This window comes from Podarcis bocagei (genome assembly GCF_964188305.1).
Source record: "Podarcis bocagei genome assembly, chromosome: 1".
NCBI lineage: Eukaryota > Metazoa > Chordata > Lepidosauria > Squamata > Lacertidae > Podarcis > Podarcis bocagei.
The window spans coordinates 99,268,479-99,289,670 of record NC_138125.1 but is presented as its reverse complement, the minus strand read 5'-3'; the positions used below and the strand labels follow the sequence as shown (position 1 = coordinate 99,289,670).

At 40.3% G+C, this 21,192-nt stretch overlaps 1 protein-coding gene across 10 annotated transcripts in view; it reads left to right on the top strand.

Moving 5' to 3' along the window:
• Positions 1–21,192, top strand: part of NCKAP5 (NCK associated protein 5) — a 548,005-nt gene that overhangs the window by 341,921 nt on the left and 184,892 nt on the right. For 7 of the 10 annotated variants that reach the window (XM_081199370.1, XM_081199369.1, XM_081199372.1 and 4 more), the window contains 2 exons: positions 3,558–3,648; positions 18,585–18,734. In XM_081199370.1, coding sequence (XP_081055496.1) covers positions 3,558–3,648; positions 18,585–18,734 — 241 coding nt within the window. Of the gene's footprint in view, positions 1–48; positions 216–998; positions 1,038–3,557; positions 3,649–18,584; positions 18,735–21,192 lie in introns of those variants that run through there. The other 3 variants (XM_081199374.1, XM_081199375.1, XM_081199368.1) reach the window with 3 other exon arrangements.

Here is a 21,192-nt window from a genome sequence, read left to right as displayed (position 1 = left end):
CTAGCCAAAGGCAGGTGGAGACAGCACTTTTGGAGGGAAAAAGGAAAGGCATCTGGAGGGTTTGGTTCTGGTCAGGAGCATAGCTCCTGAGCTATGTGTGTAAAATCCACTCGAGGAAAACATGTAGAGATTGAAAGACAGTGATGGGTGTTTTTTAAGAGTATTCAGACAAGAGAAAAGTAGGAAGCTGAACTGGAGACAGGAAAAGTGGAAGTGTGAGGAAACACTCTTACTTGGGCCTCATTTCAGTCAGAAGGGGAGTGAGTTTCTGAAAACAGCAGAATCCCCAACCAGTTAGGAGGGGTGTGGTGATCCCCTGGATCCTGTTATATTATTAGAGGAGCCTCAGGATTGTGATTTATAAAAGGCTTGGAAACTAACAGAAAGCACCACCTTGTTTAAGAACCAAAGTATTATGCTGTGACACAAATAAGTTTAAGGAACTGAAGTGAAAAGAAGCTGTGCAGTTATCATCTTGTTTCAAAGCCTATAATGCCCACTGAATTTAATATAAATAAGTTTACTGAAATAATTTTATCTCCTGACACATCCTTAGTTTTACCAAAATAAACCCTTTCACTGTTTAACTCCCGTAAGTTTCCAAGAGTCAAAGTTTTCTTCATAAAAAAACCCCACAGTAGTTAACAGGGGCTTTGCCTCAGTCAGCTACAAGCTTGATAAGGTTAAGGTGCTACCATGCTTGAACTGACTCTTGTTTTAATGTGCCTTTTAAGCCTCTACAATAGTATTACTGTGCTCAGTAATATAATTACGTTTTAATACAAGTTTGTGAGGCCACATGCAGAAGTATGCTCCATGGTATTTTATTTTATTTTATGGAGGGTATATTAGGGAAGAAAAAGATTTGGAATGAGAAAGGGCTCTGAATAAGGTCAAGATATAAAACACAAATGATTCCAATCTGCTGCTGAGAAACTGTTCTCCTGTCTGAACTGAAGATGATACTTGGTTTATTTTTGTTCACATTTGGTCAACAGATGGTGTAACTGTACTAGCTGCATTCGGGCGGATGAAAAGTATGCATATCGTAAATAATGATTATACTAAAAATAACAATTTCCACTGGACATCTGATTAGAATGAATTTCTTGCAATGGGAAGCTGGATAAATGTCAATTTAATGTAAAGCACTAAACAAATTGAAATGTTATGAAAAGTAACTATATTTAATTCTGACTGGTATGATAGATGAGGCCTAAATTCCCAAAGAATATTGCATGCTGGAAATAAACAGTGGAAGGCCATTACTTTAATGTGCTACTTGTGAGCAGCAGAACTCTTCTGTCTCTAGAATAGAAAGGGCTATTGGTCTTACCTGAAGTGTAGATAGGATAGGCTCTGAGGACACGAATGGACCTTGGTCTGACCCAGCAATGTGATTCCAAGGTTTTTGTCACTTGAAAAAAACTTTCAAATTCTATTTCAAAGGAGATTCTGACTAAACATCAGGAAAAACTTTCTGAAAGTAAGAAATGTTTGACAGTGGAAGATGGTGGACACTCCTTTAGTGGAGGTTTTTAAACAGATGTTGGATGGCCATCTGCCAGGGCTTATTTGGCTGTGATTCCTGCATTGCAGGGAATTGGACCACATGACCCTTGGGTTCCCTCTCAACTTTTTGATTCTGTTCTCTATATTGGCAGCCAGAGTACTGAACAGAACATTGGGTTTCAATCGGGAACCCTCAATTCAGAGCCTTGTTCAGCTTGCCAGTGCTTATTTGTGTTTATGGAGTCATAGTGGGGGGAAAAACTTTGTTGTCCTAATGATAGATGGCACTAGCCCTGTATGATAGGGATACTCAGGAGTATTGAGCATTTAGGAGCATCGTTTTATGCTTTGCCACAAAAATGCCCCTGAAACTACCAGAATCTTTTATAAATAATAATTTTGCATTAGTGGGTGGGGTGGAGGCATTTACCTAACCTCCTGGTGGGTGAGTTGCTGCTCAGTGGGTGGAAGAGGGGACAGGTGAGGCAGTGGGGAGGGCGACATGTTGCATGTACACCAGCAGGATAGCCAGAGTGCAGCTGCATTTGCCTTGCCCCTGCCCCCCCCCCCCGGTAGATAATAGTGATTCTTCACTAGGAGGTCAAGTGAGCACCTTTGCCCCACTACACCCTTCATAGAACAGCTGCTATAATTATGGCTTTCTATTTCTTAATATGTTTCTCAACTTGAGCGAGGTGATTGGTTGATTGGTTGTACAAAAGAACTACAGTGGTACCTCGGGTTAAGTACTTAATTCGTTCCGGAGATCCATTCTTAACCTGAAACTGTTCTTAACCTGAAGCACTACTTTAGCTAATGGGGCCTGCCACCCTGCTGGAGCATGATTTTTGTTCTCATCCTGAAGCAAAGTTCTTAATCTGAGGTACTATTTCTGGGTTAGCGGAGTCTGTAACCTGAAGTGTATGTAACCTGAAGCTTATGTAACCCGAGGTACCACTGTACATCCCACGGCTCATAACTTCAGGTGGAATCCGTCTGGTGTCCTTGCACTCATGATTGAGCTTTTGAAGAAGGGAGGATGGTTACTTTTTGACACTATTCCCTTCCCTCTGAGTAATAATAATAATAATAATAATAATAATAATAATAATAATAATAATAATAATTTTTTTATACCCCGCCCTCCCCAGCCAAGGCCGGGCTCAGAGCGGCTTACAAGCAATAATAAAAACAAGATGAATGATTACAACTTAAAAACAAAAATAAAATACAACATTAAAATAATGGAACATTAAAATATTAAAATGTAGCCTCATTGCAGGAGGAGAAGGAAAAGAAAAAAGAAAGAGAGGGAGGGAGGGAATCAAATTAGCTCCAAGCCAAAGGCCAGGGGGAACAACTCTGTCTTACAGGCCCTGCGGAAAGAAATCAGATCCTGCAGGGCCCTGGTCTCATGAGGCAGAGCGTTCCACCAGGCCGGAGCCAGAGTTGAAAAGGCCCTGGCTCTGGTTGAAGCCAATCTAACTTCCTTAGGGCCTGGGACCCCTAGGGTGTTGTTATTTATGGTTATTTATGGACCTTGAGGCTCTCCGTGGGGCATACCAGGAGAGGCGGTCCCGTAGGTACGAGGGTCCTAGGCCGTGAAGGGCTTTAAAGGTCAAAAGCAGCACCTTAAATCTGACCCTGTACTCCACCGGGAGCCAGTGCAGCTTGAAAAGCACTGGGTGAATATCCTCCCATGGCAAAGGCCCCATGAGGAGCCTCGCTGCAGCATTCTGTACCCGCTGGTACAGTAGCCCCATGCTGCTTCCCACCAGGTTCTTGAGGATCTCCCAATGGTCTGGAGCTGCTTTCCATTAGTGGGCACCACTGTTGGATAGGGGGTGAAGCATATTGATGATAAAAATAAAGAAAAATGCTGTATTTGTTTCATATTTTGCATGATATGTGCCTGCATATGTACATTCACAGACATGAAACAATATGTTCTTCCTTTGACTGAAAAACAGTACTTTAAATGATCCCTCTACAATGAGATTATTTATTACAAATTCTATCCCTTCTCCCCCACCCCTTGTCCATAGAATGGAAGAAACGGTGAGAAATCTACTGCAACGTCAAGGATCACCAGAGGCAAACAGCGAAAAACCTGTTACTGTAATAAAAGCTTATCAGGTAATACTGATATCAGTAAGCTCAATTGTCCGCTTATGGTAACTGATATAATAATTGGATAATATAATGTGTGTGGGGTTGGAGGCAGATTATTTAGGCTTTGATACAAAGTTTCATCTTCAGATGTTTGTCAGAAATATATTTGAGGCAGAAAGTACCCTTTATGAAGACTAGCCACAAAGTGTGAACTAAGTGAGAAAGAGGCAAGGTGTTGGCCATGCGAACCACAGAAGTGTATTAAAACACAGCCGAGGAAGAGGTGATTAAAAGTAACGCTTAGAACTGTTACCTCTCTGAAAGGCTGTTTCTCAGAGCCATCAGAAGTCATGATTTTTTGAGACTGCATGACAAGGAAAGGGAAAGGCAATTTCGCCATGTGGAGAATAGAGAGAGAAAGAGGGAAGAGAAGGCAGACAGATGGGGAAAGTATGCATGGAGACAGAGGGAATTAACGTGATGGCTGGGCAAAGACAGGAGGTAGCTGTGAAGAATTCTTCAGCGCTTTCACATGAACATGTATTTAAGTTTATTAATATCTCTGTGTGTGGAGTGCATGCATGCAGACGCTCATGGGGATGTGGGGCTTGCGGCATATGCATGCAATTTATACATGGGGCGGCTTCTGAAAATGATTCAGAAATTTCAGCTGGTGCAAAATTTGGTGGCCACATTGTTCACCAGAACAAGCAGTATCCTGATTTGGACGTTACCAGTGCATAGACAACAATGGCCAGGCTACCCTGGTCCAGAAACTGCCACAGCTATCTTGCCAGCTGAAGCTGACAGAAAGTATTCCTAAGTCACCTGGGCCTGTAGCAACAAACAGTAGCACTCCCAGACTACAGAGTTTCTGTTTCAAAGGTAGTACACCACCATCCAAAGCAGGTTTGCATTTTATGGGTATGAGTAAGCATGTTGATTATGCATATGTGCATATGTGTAGAGAACACTAGTTCTAGTATGTATGTATGTATGTATGTATGTATATGCAAATAGAAAGTGTGTAGTTTGCAAGTGTTTATATGGACCATGTACACACAAGTGGATGTATAAATAGTCATATGTGCAGAAGTATGGATAAGAAAGTACGCAGAAAGCCTGGAATGCTCCCTTGTTGCCCTTCATCATAACACCAGTGGAGAAGCAATAGTGGTGGATATTTCAGCCGATAATCATAATCATTATTTATTTGTATGCCACCTTTCCATAGTAAACCATGTTCATGGTGGCATACGACATTTAATTTTTTTTACAAAAGCCCTTAAGCATCCTCAGCAGCATGTATTTCCTGATTCACAGCAAGATCATTTCTGTTACCTTCAGCAGTAACAGTTGATGCTATAAGGAGGTGGCCAAAGGTGGACCTCCCTCTCTGCTCACAGTGAAAGATCTGCTATCTTCTGTAGCTCCTGGAAGGCTGTTTGCAGGATCCTAGGATTATACTGTCATTTTAATTGTCAGTGCTGCCTTTTAGAAGTTGCATAATGTTTCTTATCAGTGCCATAATGAAGGACATTAGTAAAATGCACCTCTAAGTTAAATTATGATGACTAGTTTTCCAATTTGTTTTTGATCAAGTGTTATAGGAAGAAATGAGGAAACGCAGGGTGTTCGTTTTGAATATGGCTCTCAGCAAGAGCTGATGAAACTATTCTATATTACCTCACACCATGCTAAGTTAGTTTTACTGTGTGCAGCCTGTTCAAATTAGTATTTGAGTAGTCATAAAAGGTACTTCTTTGCAATAAACACTTTTGATCTATTGACCACCAGCTGCATATTTGTTTTTTGCTTCTCAAACCTAATTATTGTTCTGGGATATATAAAACTGAGTTCTTATTACAATATCAATATCCCTGACTCTAGAATAAATATTGCTGCTAATGAACTTTAAATGTTGCACGGTAGTCATGTCAGTGGAATAGTAATCAGATGTGCACAGAAACATGCATGTGTTATCATTGTTTTGTTAGGCCTTGTCAAGAGTTCTTCTTTAAAAGTAGGAAGTTTTGAGGACTTGCTTGTGGTAACTACATAAGTTTATAAACTACGCTTTTGCCATATACATTAATTTTTGAGTCATGGGTGCAGATAATATAACGCTCAGTTACTCCTGGATTGACTTTGTATAGCACTGTAACTAAGAGCAAAGTTACCTGAATATGGAGAGATTAAATACAGCATGTTGTACATTTTCTATATATTGATTACATTTTGTGGAGCTCATCTAGCATTGTCCAAGCTTGGCACTTGGGTACGAGCTGGACTATAGGTGGTGTTCAACTAAGGGTTGCTTGGCAGGGGGTTGGACTCGATGGCCCTTGTGGTCTCTTCCAACTCTATGATTCTATGATTCTAGACACATTAAATTAATGAGCATTACTAAGTTAGGTCCATTAGTTTCTATAGGTCTACTCTGAGTAAAACTTGGTTGAAATACCCCCCTAGTAGGCTAATGTTCCTGAGTTGTGGTCAAGGATGGAGTGGAATGTGGATCCCTAATTACCAGGTGAGTCAGGATAAGATGATGTGTCTTCCAGTGCTGGGCCTGGGGCAGATGTCACTGACCGTAACGGGTTCCTGAAGGCAAGGCACCATTGCATCTGCTGCATGTAAAGACAAGTAATATACACATAGGCTCTTCACAACTACTGCTCAGTGGCAACATGCCAGTGACACATAATCTTTTGCAGTCTATGTTACTTCTATCCTTAAGACTGGGCTAGTCCATGTGTCACTTTAAGTTAGAGTTATAGATGAGCATGCAGCATGGTGCATGAGGCTTAAAATCACTCTCCCCTGCTTCTTTCGCTGCCACATTGCAAGGAGCCAAGCCATGGTTTCAAGGTGAATGTGCAGCATGCTGGTCCATGGGACTAAAATCAGGGTTGCTTCATTCTTCCCCCACTCCTTCCATGGCTTAATTTCATATCTGAAAATGGGCATGGATTTGTTTCCACCAAAGGAACCAGAAGCGTTAAGCAAATAACAAACGTTAGTAACAGCTCATGGTTCTTAGGAGAAAAGCAACACAGGTGTCCAGGTTCAGATTCAGGTAATGGCTTAGGTTCTGGCAGTGCGGGGGAAGCAAGGGAGGAGCATAGTGGTTGTGATGTTAGCTTGCTGCACCAGTAAGTTGTGCATTCATTTTTAAACCATAGTTAAGCTTAACTAGGCCACTAAGTATAGAAGCTAAGCTTTGAAAACTGGAATTAAAGTTTTGCTTCTGAAAATGTTTGGCAGCACATCAGTTGCTTTTGCTGAAGTATTATTCTCAGGCAAAGCTAAAGCTATAGAGGGAGCAGCAAATGAGCATTAGTTTCCTCCCCCGCCCCTCGCACCTACTGCTTATGATTTCATAGCTATAGTTTTCAACTTCATTTCAAAGCTCTTTCTGGTGCAAACAATTCCTTGTTCCAGTGCATATCTCCCCTGTGATCTTGGACAAGCCATACAATTTCTGCCTCTTTGTAACTTATTTCCCTATCTTGAAAAGAAAGACAATATTATTTCACACCTCTCAGAATAGAAAAAAGGGTACCTTCATTGGTGTCTGTGCAAATATATTCATGGCAGGGTCTTTGATGTTCCATTATGAACTTGAAAAGTGGCTCTGCTCGCAGAGGTTTGATGCAGTATGCAAAATTTTCTGATTAAAAATGAGGCAGCTTCAAGTGAAAATTAAAGCTTAAAAAGGTAAATGAGCTTGCTTTCAGTTTTGAATTAAATAAATATTCACATTTAATATGCAAAACACATGGAAACAAAAGCTGTTCATTTGGCACCTCTCTGCTTCATATTTATAGTTGATTTTAAGCATCAGGACTGGTGTTGGATAGAAGATAAAATAATAGTTTAATCTTTTCACATAAATATGCAAGGAGAATGTATGTAACTAGGAAGTGAATGAGGCTGTAAGTAGTATTGTTAGGAAATTATTTATTTATTAAATAACAATAGTGTTCTTCACCTGAGGATCATAGGGCAGTTTACATTATTAAAAAAAAACAAATATGCACAACATAGTAACGAAAAGAACCAACCAGCGCCCTTCCCGACCCCAGTTTAAAAGGCCATAGATTCCTTAATCAGCCTGGGAGAACCTGCTTCTTTCTGCTTCTTGTGAACAGAAGCAGAAAAGGCAGCACCAAAATGTTGCACATCTTGCTCAGGTTTCCCACCCACTATTCTGACTTGTTGCTGATGGTGGTAAGAAATAGAAAGGAAGCAAACACAGTGTAATTACTAGGCCTGTTCTCAGGATGGTAGATGAAGAATAGAAGATTATTTTATGCTCAGGCTTTCAGAATCTCCCACAAACGGGCTGTCTTTCCAGAAGAGAGGAGTTTGGCTTAGGGAACAGAGCAGAGTCGGCCCTGAAAGTAGAAATGACGAGTTATGGCACTGGCATAAAATTGGAATCCAAACTTTGTGCTGAATGAAAGAAGTCAAAATTAGAGAACCAAACGTCTAGAATAAAAAAAGCACAGTTGACCTACCAGGTTGCTTTGTCTGTAGTTTTCTTCCTTCTGAAGTCTTTTTACAGATAAACAATGCTTTGACTCCATTGCAGAATGCATCCTCTTAGTGATCATTCACTGACATGCACCAGGCCTCATCACTGCTGCTATTGATGGCACACATGATGCTCTCATGCCTGAGCCTTCATTTAGGTGGCCATTGTGTTTTGTTTTGTTTCTGTTTTCATGTTGTCTTAATAGTTCTTTGCTAATTACATAAGCACAAAATACAATGATGGTACTTCCATTGATGTGAGTAATTATCTCCTGCAGAAAAAGGGACAGCACTAGGAAACAGACTGTTCCTGGGGCCATTGGTCATGTAAATGCTCATTATAGCTGCATTTGAAGGGGTGATCTAGAGAAGTGTTTTTCACTATCAGCATTAATAAGAGCTGTTCCCTGTTTAACAGATTTAATTAACATTAGTATTGAACTTTTCTAAATATTTCATTTTACTCTGTTGCTTCCTTTTAGTCAAAGTACCTCTTAGGACTGAACGTTTTTCAACAGAAATAAATGTTGCTGATGGATGGAAGAGGCAATAAAAGCATCGTCAGAAAATTTATTAATGTAGCTCTGCAGAGCTGTTCAGTAAGGATGATACCCTGCAATATTTAGAAGTGGTTTGAGTGAAGACTAATGTGAAGTAGATTTAGATTGATATGCCACTGGTTGTAGGTTCATATTAGAGACATAAAGAAAACACTTTGTTCTCTTATCCATCACAGGCGTTTAATCTAGGAGATTTTACTGCTCACTCTGTGTATACTTTGTAAGTCAAATGCAGAGATGAAAAAGAGGAGTTTTATGTGTTCTTGCCTGACAGCAGTAATGTTAAACTGTGAACAATTTAGACTGTTTCTCTCAAACCTTCTGATTTATCTAAATCCTTTTCTTTTGCTTCAAATTTTCAGCAGCTTGTGTTGAGCAAAAACAGTTAGCTATACAAGAAAACATTATTCTTGCATCTGTGATAGGTTGTCTAAAGCAAACACATATTGTGTTCTGCTCTGTTGCCATAAGAATGTGAAGGGAATAGTAATAAAAATAGTGAAAGGAAGTCAGTGGTGTCCACATGCAGGTTTCAGAATAGGTAAGTAAAATCAGTACTTTTATACTGTGGACTTTTATACTGTGAATTCTGATTTTCTTTCCAAATTAGCTAGTGCTCATAACTAGTTTAGCATTTTAATAACAACATACTATTTAGCCCTGGATAATAGCATTAGCAGTCTGAAAGGTTTTCCTTTAATAAGGAGAAAAGGTTACAATTTTAAGTTCACTCAGAAAATAGAAACATGGAGGGTGTAGAAACCTCATCATCATATACTCTGCAAAGAACTGAACTGAAGACAGCCCTGAAATTCACCAGAGATTCCAATGCATAGCTTGGATTGGAGTGCATAAAATGTACTTCTGCACTTCAAGTGTCCCTGATTTGGAATAGGTAAGAAGGGAGATTAAAAGTCCACATGCTAAAAATTCAGGAGGCATATCAGAATATCTCAGGTTGAAAAATCTGTACAAGGCCATAACAAACTAATCTAAGCAATGCCTAAGGACAATAAGACCTTTGGAACAAAACAGATGATTCTGAGAATAAAATAAGGCTTGAGAATTAGTAGCAAACTGCTAAAGCCTCCAGGTGTATCAGGGGAATAGCTATAGCTCCATGGGTAGAGCTGATTCACACCTCTCCATCTCTTGGCAGAGTTGGGAAAGAATGCTATCTGAAAATCTGAGAGTCACTGCCAGTCATTGTCTGCCAAGTTTGGGGAACATTTTTCAACCTGTGGGCCATATTCCCCCATGGGCAACCTTCAGACCCAGTGGTAGGCAGGGGTCCAAGGCAAAATGTGGATTGTGCAAGAACTGTGGCTCTTGGTTTTGTTTAGTATCTTACATTCCAGTCACAAAACAGAGGTTTCTATACATGTGGATCCACCCAGGCAAGTAAGAGATATTAGCACAGTTCAATGGACATTACAGCCAGGCAAAGCCACAGAGCAGGACTAGTGAGAGGGGTAGCCTGGGGAGAGGGGTGTTGCCAGGGAAGATGTGGCCTAGGGGCCTTCCTTAGGTCAAGAGGGCTCCATTTGTTACCCAGGCCTGAGGTTACTCACCTCTGATGTAGGCAGTGTTGAGCTAGATGGGCCAACATTTCAGTGTAAGAAGAAAGAGAGTTTGGATTTGATATCCCGCTTTATCACTACCCTAAGGAGTCTCAAAGCAGCTAACAATCTCCTTTCCCTTCCTCCCCCATAACAAACACTCTGTGAGGTGAGTGAGGCTGAGAGACTTCAAAGAAGTGTGACTAGCCCAAGGTCACCCAGCAGCTGCATGTGGAGCAGGAGGAAATCAAACCCAGTTCACCAGATTACGAGCCCACTGCTCTTAACCACTACACCACACTGGCTAAGACAGTTCCCTACATTACCTATGTGGGCTTTGTCTTTACAGCAATATGAGAATTCCTCACAATGAAATAGCATGATTATTACAGACACACTGGCAACTCATCTCATGCATTCCTCATCTACCCACCAAATAAATCATGGGCAGGATCCTATGAGAGAGAAAGCTAACTATAGAGTAAGCCTTCATAGAAAATGAGGTCCCATGCTTTTCACGCAGGGGTACAATACCAGACAGTCTGCTGGCTTTGCTTGCTACTAAGAACTTTGTGTTGTGTTTCAGCTTTGGGGTTTCGTCTTCACTCCCCACTTTCCCACAGCATGATTTTTGAATATGCTCTTATTATTTCTTCTCCCTACACTCCATCTAACCTCATGAACTTTTTATGAGACAATAACAGAGATATATTCCTCAGAAGATCTTTTGAAAGGATTGGTGATTTGATTTTGATTTTATTACTTGTTTTCCACTTTTCCAACAACAAATGTTGAGCTCAAAGCAGCTCACAACAGCAGCAATAGCACTGTAAATCAACATAATATTTAAACAGAATAGCATGTAAATAAAAGAAATTCCTCAAACATTTATTATACAATTCAATGCAAGCTCATAGTGATTCAAAGTATCAGAAAAAAGCTGCTGAGCATCATATTCTCTCTTTAAAGGCGTGTCTTCATGCAGAGCAACAGCGTGATCCCAGTAAGATCTTTCATAGTTTTTAGTCTTTTTCACCCTAAGAGAAATAATTCACTTCTATGTTACTTTTGGAGAGTGGGTCAACAGCTTCCACAAAAGATACAGATTGTCTTTGGTGACTTGTCTCCAAGTGGAATTCTTAAGATAACTCATTTCCGCTGTCCCTTCTGAGGAGTGCACCCGCCTCAGCCTTTCTTTCTCATAACAGGGGAACAAGGCCGAGGAAAAGAGCCACAGAGCCGCATAGCTCATGCCAGAAAGCCCACCAAGCCTTTAAAGTATCTGAAGAGGAGAACAGATAAATCCAATCAGATTAACAGGCTCCAGGTGGAAACACGCTACAGCCTCCCAGCAAACTCTTTTCCCTTGATAACCCCAATGCCTACTTAGGCTGCTTATTAAAAATCAATACTTCACTCCAATCCTTTTGTTTTTCTTACATTTCTCTCCTATTTTCATTCCTTATTATTCCTTTGCCTTGTATTTTCTTCACATGTTCTTCATTTACCATTAACTTATTTTTCTCCCCATATCTGTCTTCACTTCCTTGGCTATATACTTTATTTACTTTTATATATAATTTTTGGACCTAAACTCCTCTTAATTTCCCTATTATCCACCCCACAGTCCCACCTTTGAAGATGCTACTGAATGCACCACTAGTTTTTCCTAGGGCACAGCCATTCCTTAATCATCTCAGATCAAGTTATGTCCTTTTGATCACCAATCCCTCAGACTCCCCCACCCCAGCAACTGCTGATGGGATTCAACCATTTTATGAAAAGGAGAAAGTTAGGAGTCAGGCGTATGCATGATCCATTGATGACAGTGCACCACCAACCCTAGCTCAAAAGTTCAGAAAGAGTGAAGATCTTAGAGAAAGAACACTGCTCAGTGGTAGAGCATATGCAAAAGGTCCCAAGATAAATCCCTGGTATTTCAAGGTAGAGCTGCAAAGGACTCCAGCTTGAAACCTTGGAAAGTCACTGCCATTCAAGTACAGGCAAGTCTAAGCTAGGTAGACCAATGGTCCAGTTTGGTATAAAACTATGGCACTTCAAGCTAAGCTGCATTGGAAGTGTGTGGATGCTGAGGAGCTAACAGGGTTAGGACTAGGACAAAGTAGCATGTAGGCCTTATAAAAAGCTAGCGCACAGTGGAAGAGAATAAACATGCTTCTTGTCCTTTTTAGCTATTTAGATACCAGCTGGCAGTGGCCTTTAAAATAGCCTTGATTCAATTGCGTCGTACCCCCACCCCAAAACCTTTTCAGTTTTTGATATAAACTGCTTGCTCCTCCACCGTGATAGAAAAGGGACGGTACAAATTGTAGCCATCTGGTACTGAATAATGAAGCGTTGTAAGTTAATAAAGAAGGGCAAGCTTTTAAAATGTGCAAATCTGTGCAGAGTTGAAAATAGACATACAGAAAATGCATTGCACAGTTGTCTGTCAGGAATAGGTTGCCCCTTACAGGTGCTCAAAAGATTCAGTGATGCGGTAACAAACTTCCATTCCTGATCTAGTTTCTTCCTAAATCCCTTTCTGCATCTTTGTTCACGCTATCAGTAGAGGATATTTCACGAAGAAAAAAACTTTAAACCTTTCTATTTTATTGTACTTTTTTATTAATTGCAGTTGGTATAATTAAGTGCTGCTGCTCAGTTTTAAGGGGGTGTAAGACAGTTTTAATGAGATTGTGTTAATGGTGATTATTGTATTTGTTATGAATTCCTGTTTGCTGCTTTGAAAGGGGCTATTATACTCTAAAAGATTGGCATGTAAATCTTGTAAATAAATAGTGACTGCAAATGAACACCAATGAGAACTTCTACAAAATTAGGTTGTTCATAGAACTAGATCCCTCGTTGTAATGAAAGAGTGATACCCCCCTTTCAATGTGATTATCCTTTTCTTCAGAAAATGGGAATATCATAATGTTATAATTTAGTATTAAAGGACCAAATAATATTTGGCTTAGGTGGAGGAAGATCAGTGCTCTGGAGTTTATAACAGTCAAAAGAAATCCCTGAACTATTTCAATCTGGGCCAGAAATAGTGACATTTCAGAATTGTAACAGTAACTTGGAGCTTTACACTAATTTACAATTTATGACTTGGCCTTGGCCTGTTTTGATAAATACGTTTGCTTTTGCTTTTTTGTTTTGTTTCTTTGGTCTGCATGGTAGATTATCCATATGACTTAAGAATGGCATGGACTTCTAAAACAACAGAAGGTATTGGGGCAGAATTACAGTTCCAATTACTCTAAATGTAACAATCCTGTCAAATATGTTAAAGAGAAAATTTTCAAGATGGCCATGATTAAGTGGCATTGACTAGTATAGCATCTTAAATAGTGTGACATTAACTGTCTAAGAAACTGTCTTTGGTTAAGATGAAAGGCTGACACTAAGTGTCTCTTATTTGATTGACATTCAAATGCTAATAATCAGAATAATTCAGTGGTGACCAATCCTTTTTACTAAGTGTGCCATAAGTCAAATCAAAAACTACATTACACCATGTGTTATAGTCTTCAGTGCATTGAGATGGTTTTGTCTTTAATTGATGAGCCAGAAGTACATGTCACAGTGAAGGCCATGGGCTCTCCTATTAATTAGGATTTTGTCAGAGAGACCAGTTATATACAGGTGGACAATATGTTCTCCTACAAAATTTATCCCCGTGGAAACTTCATCTTGCTGCAGAGAAATCTAGTAGCAATGTCACACATATTATATGTCTTTTTAAAGCCATTAGTAGTTAACCAGTACTCTTATAGCCTGATACTATTCATGTTTTATTAGAAATGAGACTAGTACAACTGCAGATTTGATTTGAAAAATGAATATCCTGGTCAGGGCACAGACCTATATTGTGGTAATGATGGGACTGGCAAATTGCAATTAATCTACACATACGTGTATTGAACACAGTTGCACATCTTCTATTGATTTGTTGAGAAAAGTGATTGGCATTGAAAGCTCACAGCTCACCTGTGTCTCTTTCTTTATTTGTTATTTCATTCTGTTCTGTTTGTTTTCTATAAAATTTTTCAGCACCAACTTTTTCTAGTATTACTTTTGTGCCATATGCGCCCCCAATGTATTTCTTATTTAGTTGACATTCAGTGTGAATTTTCAACTCTGCTAACTTGGGCTATGTGCCAAAAAAAAGGCCTAGAAGTATTTATTTATTTATTATACTTTGTCTAAGGATTGCTTTCTATAAAACCATAAGTCATACATATCTGCCATGCACTTTGAAAATAAGTCTCTTTTATCCCAACTCTATGGCAAAATTCTGGGGTCATGGTATATGCCATCATTTGAAAAACATATGAATTCAGTGAAATGTCTTTGTGAGAACTTTTGCCCGACACTAGCATTTATTCATTTTGGCTTTCTATCTTGTACCTAAAAAGTGTGGCCAGTGTTTGAATGACCCTTACTATGAACTGTTGTTTGATTATTATTTTTTAATGTATGCCTGAATGAATGTGCTTATTTTAATTGCTTTACAGTAAATGGATTGTCAGACAAGTTTTAATTATTAGCTCCAATTCAGAGTACCATGCAGCTATGTTTAGTCATGTTGTTTTCTTCCTTAACAGCTTTGTTTGTGTTGTGTGCTGAATAACAATATCCTTTTAGAGATTTGGTAGTTTGAAAAGCATGGTAATACCATGTAATTACCAGTGTACGTGGCATTAGGTCATATAAGCAAAGAAGGCAAGCCCTTATCCAGGGAGATGACAGCTATGCTGCGTAAACACATGGGGCAGAATCCTGGGGTGGTAGACTGCACCACCTTGGTCTCGCAGGTGGAAAATAACATTTCTGTGTGCATGTGTAGACGAGAACTTGTACAACAGAAAGGAACAGCAAAGGAAGCTAGTGGAAGGGGAGGGATGGGGAAAAGATGCAAGGGTAAGAAGAGCTGGACATGTGGTGTTCCAAACATTTTCATGATCAAAAGTGAGAGGCCTGGGAGTATTTTGGAATACTATGACCACACAAGGTGAAAGGAACACAAGGAAAGTGTTTATGTATAGATCAGCATTTGTGCATAATGCAGCTTCTAGCGTGGATTGTTGTTTATTTATTATATTTATTATTACATTTATATCTCAGCTTTCTTCCAAGGAGATCAAGGTGGTTTACACAGCTCTCCCCCCTCTCCGTTTTACCCTTGCAACAATTTTGTGAAGTAGGTTAGGTTGAGAGATAGTGACTGGCCCACAGTCACCCAGGTGAGCTTCCTGGCTGATTGGGGATTTGAACCCTGGTCTTCCAGATCCTAGCCCTGTGGTTCTCAAAGGGTGTGGCGCACCACACTGGTGTAGCAGGCAGAAATGGGAAGTGTGCTGGGAAGATTCAAGGGCAATCAAACTCATTGAGCTTGTATACATACTTAAGGCTCATATGTAACAGACTCGTTTATAATTAAATTTTGAGAATGATTCATATTCTTATGTAACTTCATTGTTTTATAGTTTCTGGATGTCCCACAACCATATTATAAAGTAGCTGTGTTCTGTGTTATAAATCAAACACTGCTAGTTGTTTATATTTGTTTCCAATATATTTCTTACCAATAAAAAATTTGGTATGGCATGAGCAATTTTTTATTCTGAAAGTGTGGCCTAGAGGGAAAGAAAAGAGAACCACTGTCCTAGCCCAGCGCTCTAACCATGTGCAAAAGATATCTGGATATATATGATTCTGAGAATTTTGAACACTCCCCCCCTCCCCCAATATTTGACTCCAAAGCTGGTATGGCTCGAAGCATATACAAATATTTTGTGAATAGGAATTATTAATATCTCTGCTGGTACCTCTGGGAGGAAACACAGTATATAGGCTAAACATGGGAGGCATCTGTATGACAGGGTTTAACTAACAGAAATACCTATCATAATACAAAAGGAGTTAGAAACCTAAATACACTGGGCTGTATCCAGTTATGTTCCTTTGCTGACAGAAGGCTCTTTAATCCAGTTGAGGCTTCAAGGATCAGAAAGTGATTTAGCTGATTCTCCCTTTTCTCTGCAGCTCCTTCCATGCTATTTGAAAGAGTCCACCAATCCTCAACTGATATTTTCTTGTGGGGTGTATAGAGGACTGTAGAGGAGAAGAATCAGCGAAAATTGCCTGTCTATTTACCACAAGCAGAAGCCTCCATGTGATCAAAGAGACTGTAGCCAGTGGGTGGGCACAGTTGTTTACAGCACTCGCATCTGAAAAATATTTATTCATTTATTTATTTAGAGCATTTGTACCCTGCTCTTCAGCCAAAAGTGTATTTTTGTAAGCAATCATATTTTAACTAGAAAACTGTATCACAGAATTATGAGAAGTATTAATTTTCAAAGGGTAACCATGTTTTGGTTTGCACGTTGGTTCAGAAAGTGTGAATTCAGTAGATTTACATTAAAATGTGAGCCAAGCAAATTTTCCACCTAACTCGAGCATGAGCAAGATCTTAATTCAATTGTGGGGAGGTAAAGAACACATTGGCTACTTTGCAAAGCAAAAAAACACGATGCATTCATGGGCTAACTGCAGGATTAAAACATAACCTTTGACCTTAGGAATTATAAATGTGTAATGTTTTCTTTTCACATTGTGAGTTTCTTTATTCCTGCAACTGGCAGCTATGGTTGTACAGTGGGGTGAGGGAGGAATTCACATCTTGATGATGATAGCTTCTATTTTGTGTTTCTGAATACTACATTGGAGAGAAGACGAGAGGACAAAGGGCCATTGTTTTTGCTTGTGGTGGCTGTAATAGAAAGCTCTGGAAAGGGAAAATCGGCTTCCAGGTGGAAAAGTCAAAATTAGAAACAGAACTGTTAGAACCCAAAACTAAGAATCTGTCAAGAATGTATAACTTGCTGTTGAAATGGAATACTCAGGATGAAACGGTGAAATCTGCTATGATTAAATGGGCACAAGATGTTGGACTCGCGATGACGACGGCGAAGAATGAGGCTGGGGAGAGGCTGGCGCCGCAGCAAAAGGCTGCTGAACACGCCCCCCTCGAGGCACCTGGTTGGATGCCTCCAGGGGGGCGGGGGCGTCAGCCAGGTGAGATGGATGCAGGGGGCTATGCCCCCTGCTAGGGGCGGTGCTTGGGCTCCCGCCCATAACCACTCCCCTCCCTTCAGGGAGGAGAGTCTTTTGCTGACTGGGAACAGTTATGGACCACAGGTATGAAGTTTACGGCATGTAATGCCTTAAGAGAGAATATTATGAAAATGTTATACAGGTGGTACATGACCCCAGTCAAGCTTGCAAAAATCTATCATTTGCCCGATAACAAATGTTGGAAATGTAAAGAAACGGAAGGTACATTCTTTCACCTTTGGTGGACGTGCCCAATGATTAAGGCTTTCTGGAAAATGATATATAATGAACTGAAAAAGGTATTTAAATATACCTTCCTGAAGAAACCAGAGGCCTTTCTCCTGGGCATTGTCGGCCAATTGGTGCCAAAGAAGGACAGAACTTTTTTATGTATGCTACAACAGCAGCAAGAATATTCATTGCAAAGTATTGGAAGACACAAGATTTACCCACTCTGGAAGAATGGCAGATGAAGGTGATTGACTACATGGAATTGGCAGAAATGACTGGCAGAATCCGAGACCAGGGAGAAGAGTTGGTGAAAGAAGACTGGAAGAAATTTAAAGACTATTTACAGAAATATTGTAAAATTAATGAATGTTAGAAGGATGTTGCATAGAAACTAAGGGGTTTCTGGCTGTAATGCTTTAGGAGATACGAAAAAAAGGTTTACAAATGGGTAAAAGCTTAATGGTAAGGATTTGCTGAACTAACAAATTGAAGTGGAATACAAAGAAGGGAGGTATGAGGAGGTCTGGGGAAATAAGCGTAAGGAAGATATGTTATGGGAAATTATTTGTTTTTTAACTGTTTTTATGTTGTATTTTGTTTCTTTTTATTTTTCATTTTCATTGTTATTGTTATATTTTAAAAACTTTAATAAATATCTTTTGAAGAAAAAAAAGAAAGCTCTGGAAAGGAAAGAAACAATGGACAATGAGTGCTGTCATTTTAAATGATAATTCAGGAAAACGCAATGTCTCATTACAGGGTATACACTGTGTATATATTTAAATATATGCAGGATGTTATTCCATATATATTAGGTGTCACACTTCCACAAAGCTTCGAAAGATGCCTACAATGTGTGTATGTGTGATATTATAATTACATTGCTTTTTCTATATTGTTTTTACCATTTTACTGATGAACAAATACATTGATCTTTTAGGAAACCTTTACTCACGAGAGCAAGAGTCCTAAAACAGCGGTGGAAGACATTTGCATGTCAGTAGATAAAGATTCAAAAGATGAAAACAGCAGCGCTGAAGAGGAAAAGGAAAAGACAAAATTATTGCTGGAACGGCTGAAGGCTCTGGAGGTAGGATAAAAAGAAAGTTTTTGCATAAGGGGGTCTTCACTTTTATTGGTACTGAGTCGTAGAGCAGTATAAATCTTAACTTTCTCAGTTCACCTAAGCACTTGGTACAAAGTATTTTTTGATCATGATTCATTAAACCAGGATGAGTGAAATGCTGTGCATTGGAACCACTGAAATGATCTCTCTCTAATGTCAAGGATCATATATCCTTAAAAAGAAACTTCATAAATAAATTTAACTTGTTTCAAGCTTGAGACTAGCTCAGACCCACAGAGACTACAATACAGAAGTCTAAGTCTACGATTTAGTTTCAAGTGTTCATTTTAGGGCAAAGATCACAAAGGGGCTCCATTGTATCCTCCCTACCTTCCAGTCTTCTTAGTGCAAGGAGTGAGGGCCCCAGCAAACTCCTGATGCACCCAGGTCTAGGAATTATACTCCTTAACTGCTACCAATGCTGCTGCAACTGATTGGAGTAGTAAAAGCATCTATCAACCAGAGGGCTTAAGTTTCTTCGCTGGAATGCGGAGTTAACCAGGGCTATTGACTGTCTAGCTCCAAAGCTAGCTCTGGTTGCATGGAGCCCGGACAGCCCCGTGGTTTTCCCCGGAGCTGAGGGTGATGAAACAATCATTGAGACGGGCTGAAATGACTGGCAGAATCCAAGACCAGGGGAAAGAGACAGCGGAGGAAGATTGGAAGAAATTTAAAATTTATCTTAAGAAATATTGTAAAGTTAATGAGTGCTAAAATGTTGTGGTTATAGAAAGTAAGGGATTACAGCTGTAAAAGATTAAGTAAAAGAAAAGAAAAGGATAAAATTAGATAAAATTAAGGGGAGGATTTGCTGAAATAAATTTGGGAATTGGAATGCAGAAAGGGGAGGTATGGGGAAGTCGGTGAAGTAAGTTTTAAGAAAAAAAGGATTCGAAATTATACATGTTTGTTTTTGTGTGTGTATGTTTGTATTGTGTATTGTGTGTGTTTTTATAATTTGTGAAAATCCAATAAATATTTATTAAAAAAAAAGAAGAAATGTAAAAAAAAAACCAATCGTTGAGACGGCTAGAGCGCCGGTGGCGGAAAACTTTCTGAATCAGACCAGACACGGGCTAGAGCTCAACGTCGAGCCTACCAAGTGGCAGTGTCATGGCGAAGAGAACCTTCTTCACCGCCTCTATAGCATCTGCAGAAAACAGCAGCAGGAGACTCTTTCAGGTGGTTCGCAATCTATTGGAACCACCTTTGTCACCGGGGCCTGGTAGGGACCCCAAGATCTCCTGCAATGCTTTTGCAAAGTTTCTTGCAGATAAAGTCGCTCAGATTCAGAAGGAGGTAGACTCCACCGTGGGAGCAGGGCTGGGGTGGGAGAGTGCTAGAGTTCTGTCTAGTCCTGTTACATGGGATCAATTCCAATCTGTTACCTCCAAGGATGTGGACAGGCTACTTGGACGAGTGAAACTGACCACCTGTCTCCTTGATCCTTGCCCATCCTGGCTAATAAAAGCGAGCCGGGAAGGGCTGGGCGATGGATTCTGCAGGGTGGGTGAATGCTTCCCTCTGTGAGGGAGCCTTCCCAGACCCGCTGAAAGAGGCAGTCATTAAACTGCTTCTTAAAAAAACATTTTTAGACCTGGCCAATATGCCAACTATCGCCCAGTCTCAAATTTACCGTTCTTGGGCAAGGTGACGTGAGTGGGTGGTTGCTGAACAACTCCAAGCACGCCTGGAGGATGCGGACCATTTGGATCCCTTCCAGTCGGGATTCAGGCCTCACCTGAAACTGCCTTGGTTGCGCTGGTCGATGATCTCCGGCAGGCTAGGGACAAAGGTGAGAGCTGTTTCCTAGTTCTGCTGGATCTCTCAGTGGCCTTTGACACCATTGACCATAACATCCTTCTGCACCATCTAGAGGGGCTGGGAGCTGGGGGCACTGTTATACAGTGGTTCTGCTCCTTTCTCCTGGGCCGTGTCCAGAAAGTGGTGTTGGGGGATGAGTGTTCAGACCCCTGGGCTCTCACTTGTGGGGTGCCTCAGGGTTCCGTCCTCACCCCCATGCTTTTTAATATCTATATGAAACTGCTAGGAGAGATCATCAGGGGGTTTGGGCTGTATGAAGATGACACCCAGCTCTATCTCTCTTTTAAATCAGAACCAGTGAATGTCCTGTGTGAGTGCCTGGAAGCAGTTGGAGGATGGATGGTGGCTAACAGATTGAGGTTGAATCCTGACAAGACAGAAGTACTGTTCTTGGGGGATAGGGGGTAGGTGGGTGTGGGGGACTCCACAAGTCACAGTAGTGTTGCCAGTTGCACATCAACAGTGTGCTTGGGGTTTAATAGGTGGTATTAGTGCATTTGCTCCCAGAGCTGTGTGGTGTGATTCTTGGGCAAAGTTCTTGAGTGGGTGGTTGCAGAACAAATCAGCGTGCTCTTGGAGGAAACTGCTTTTCTAGATC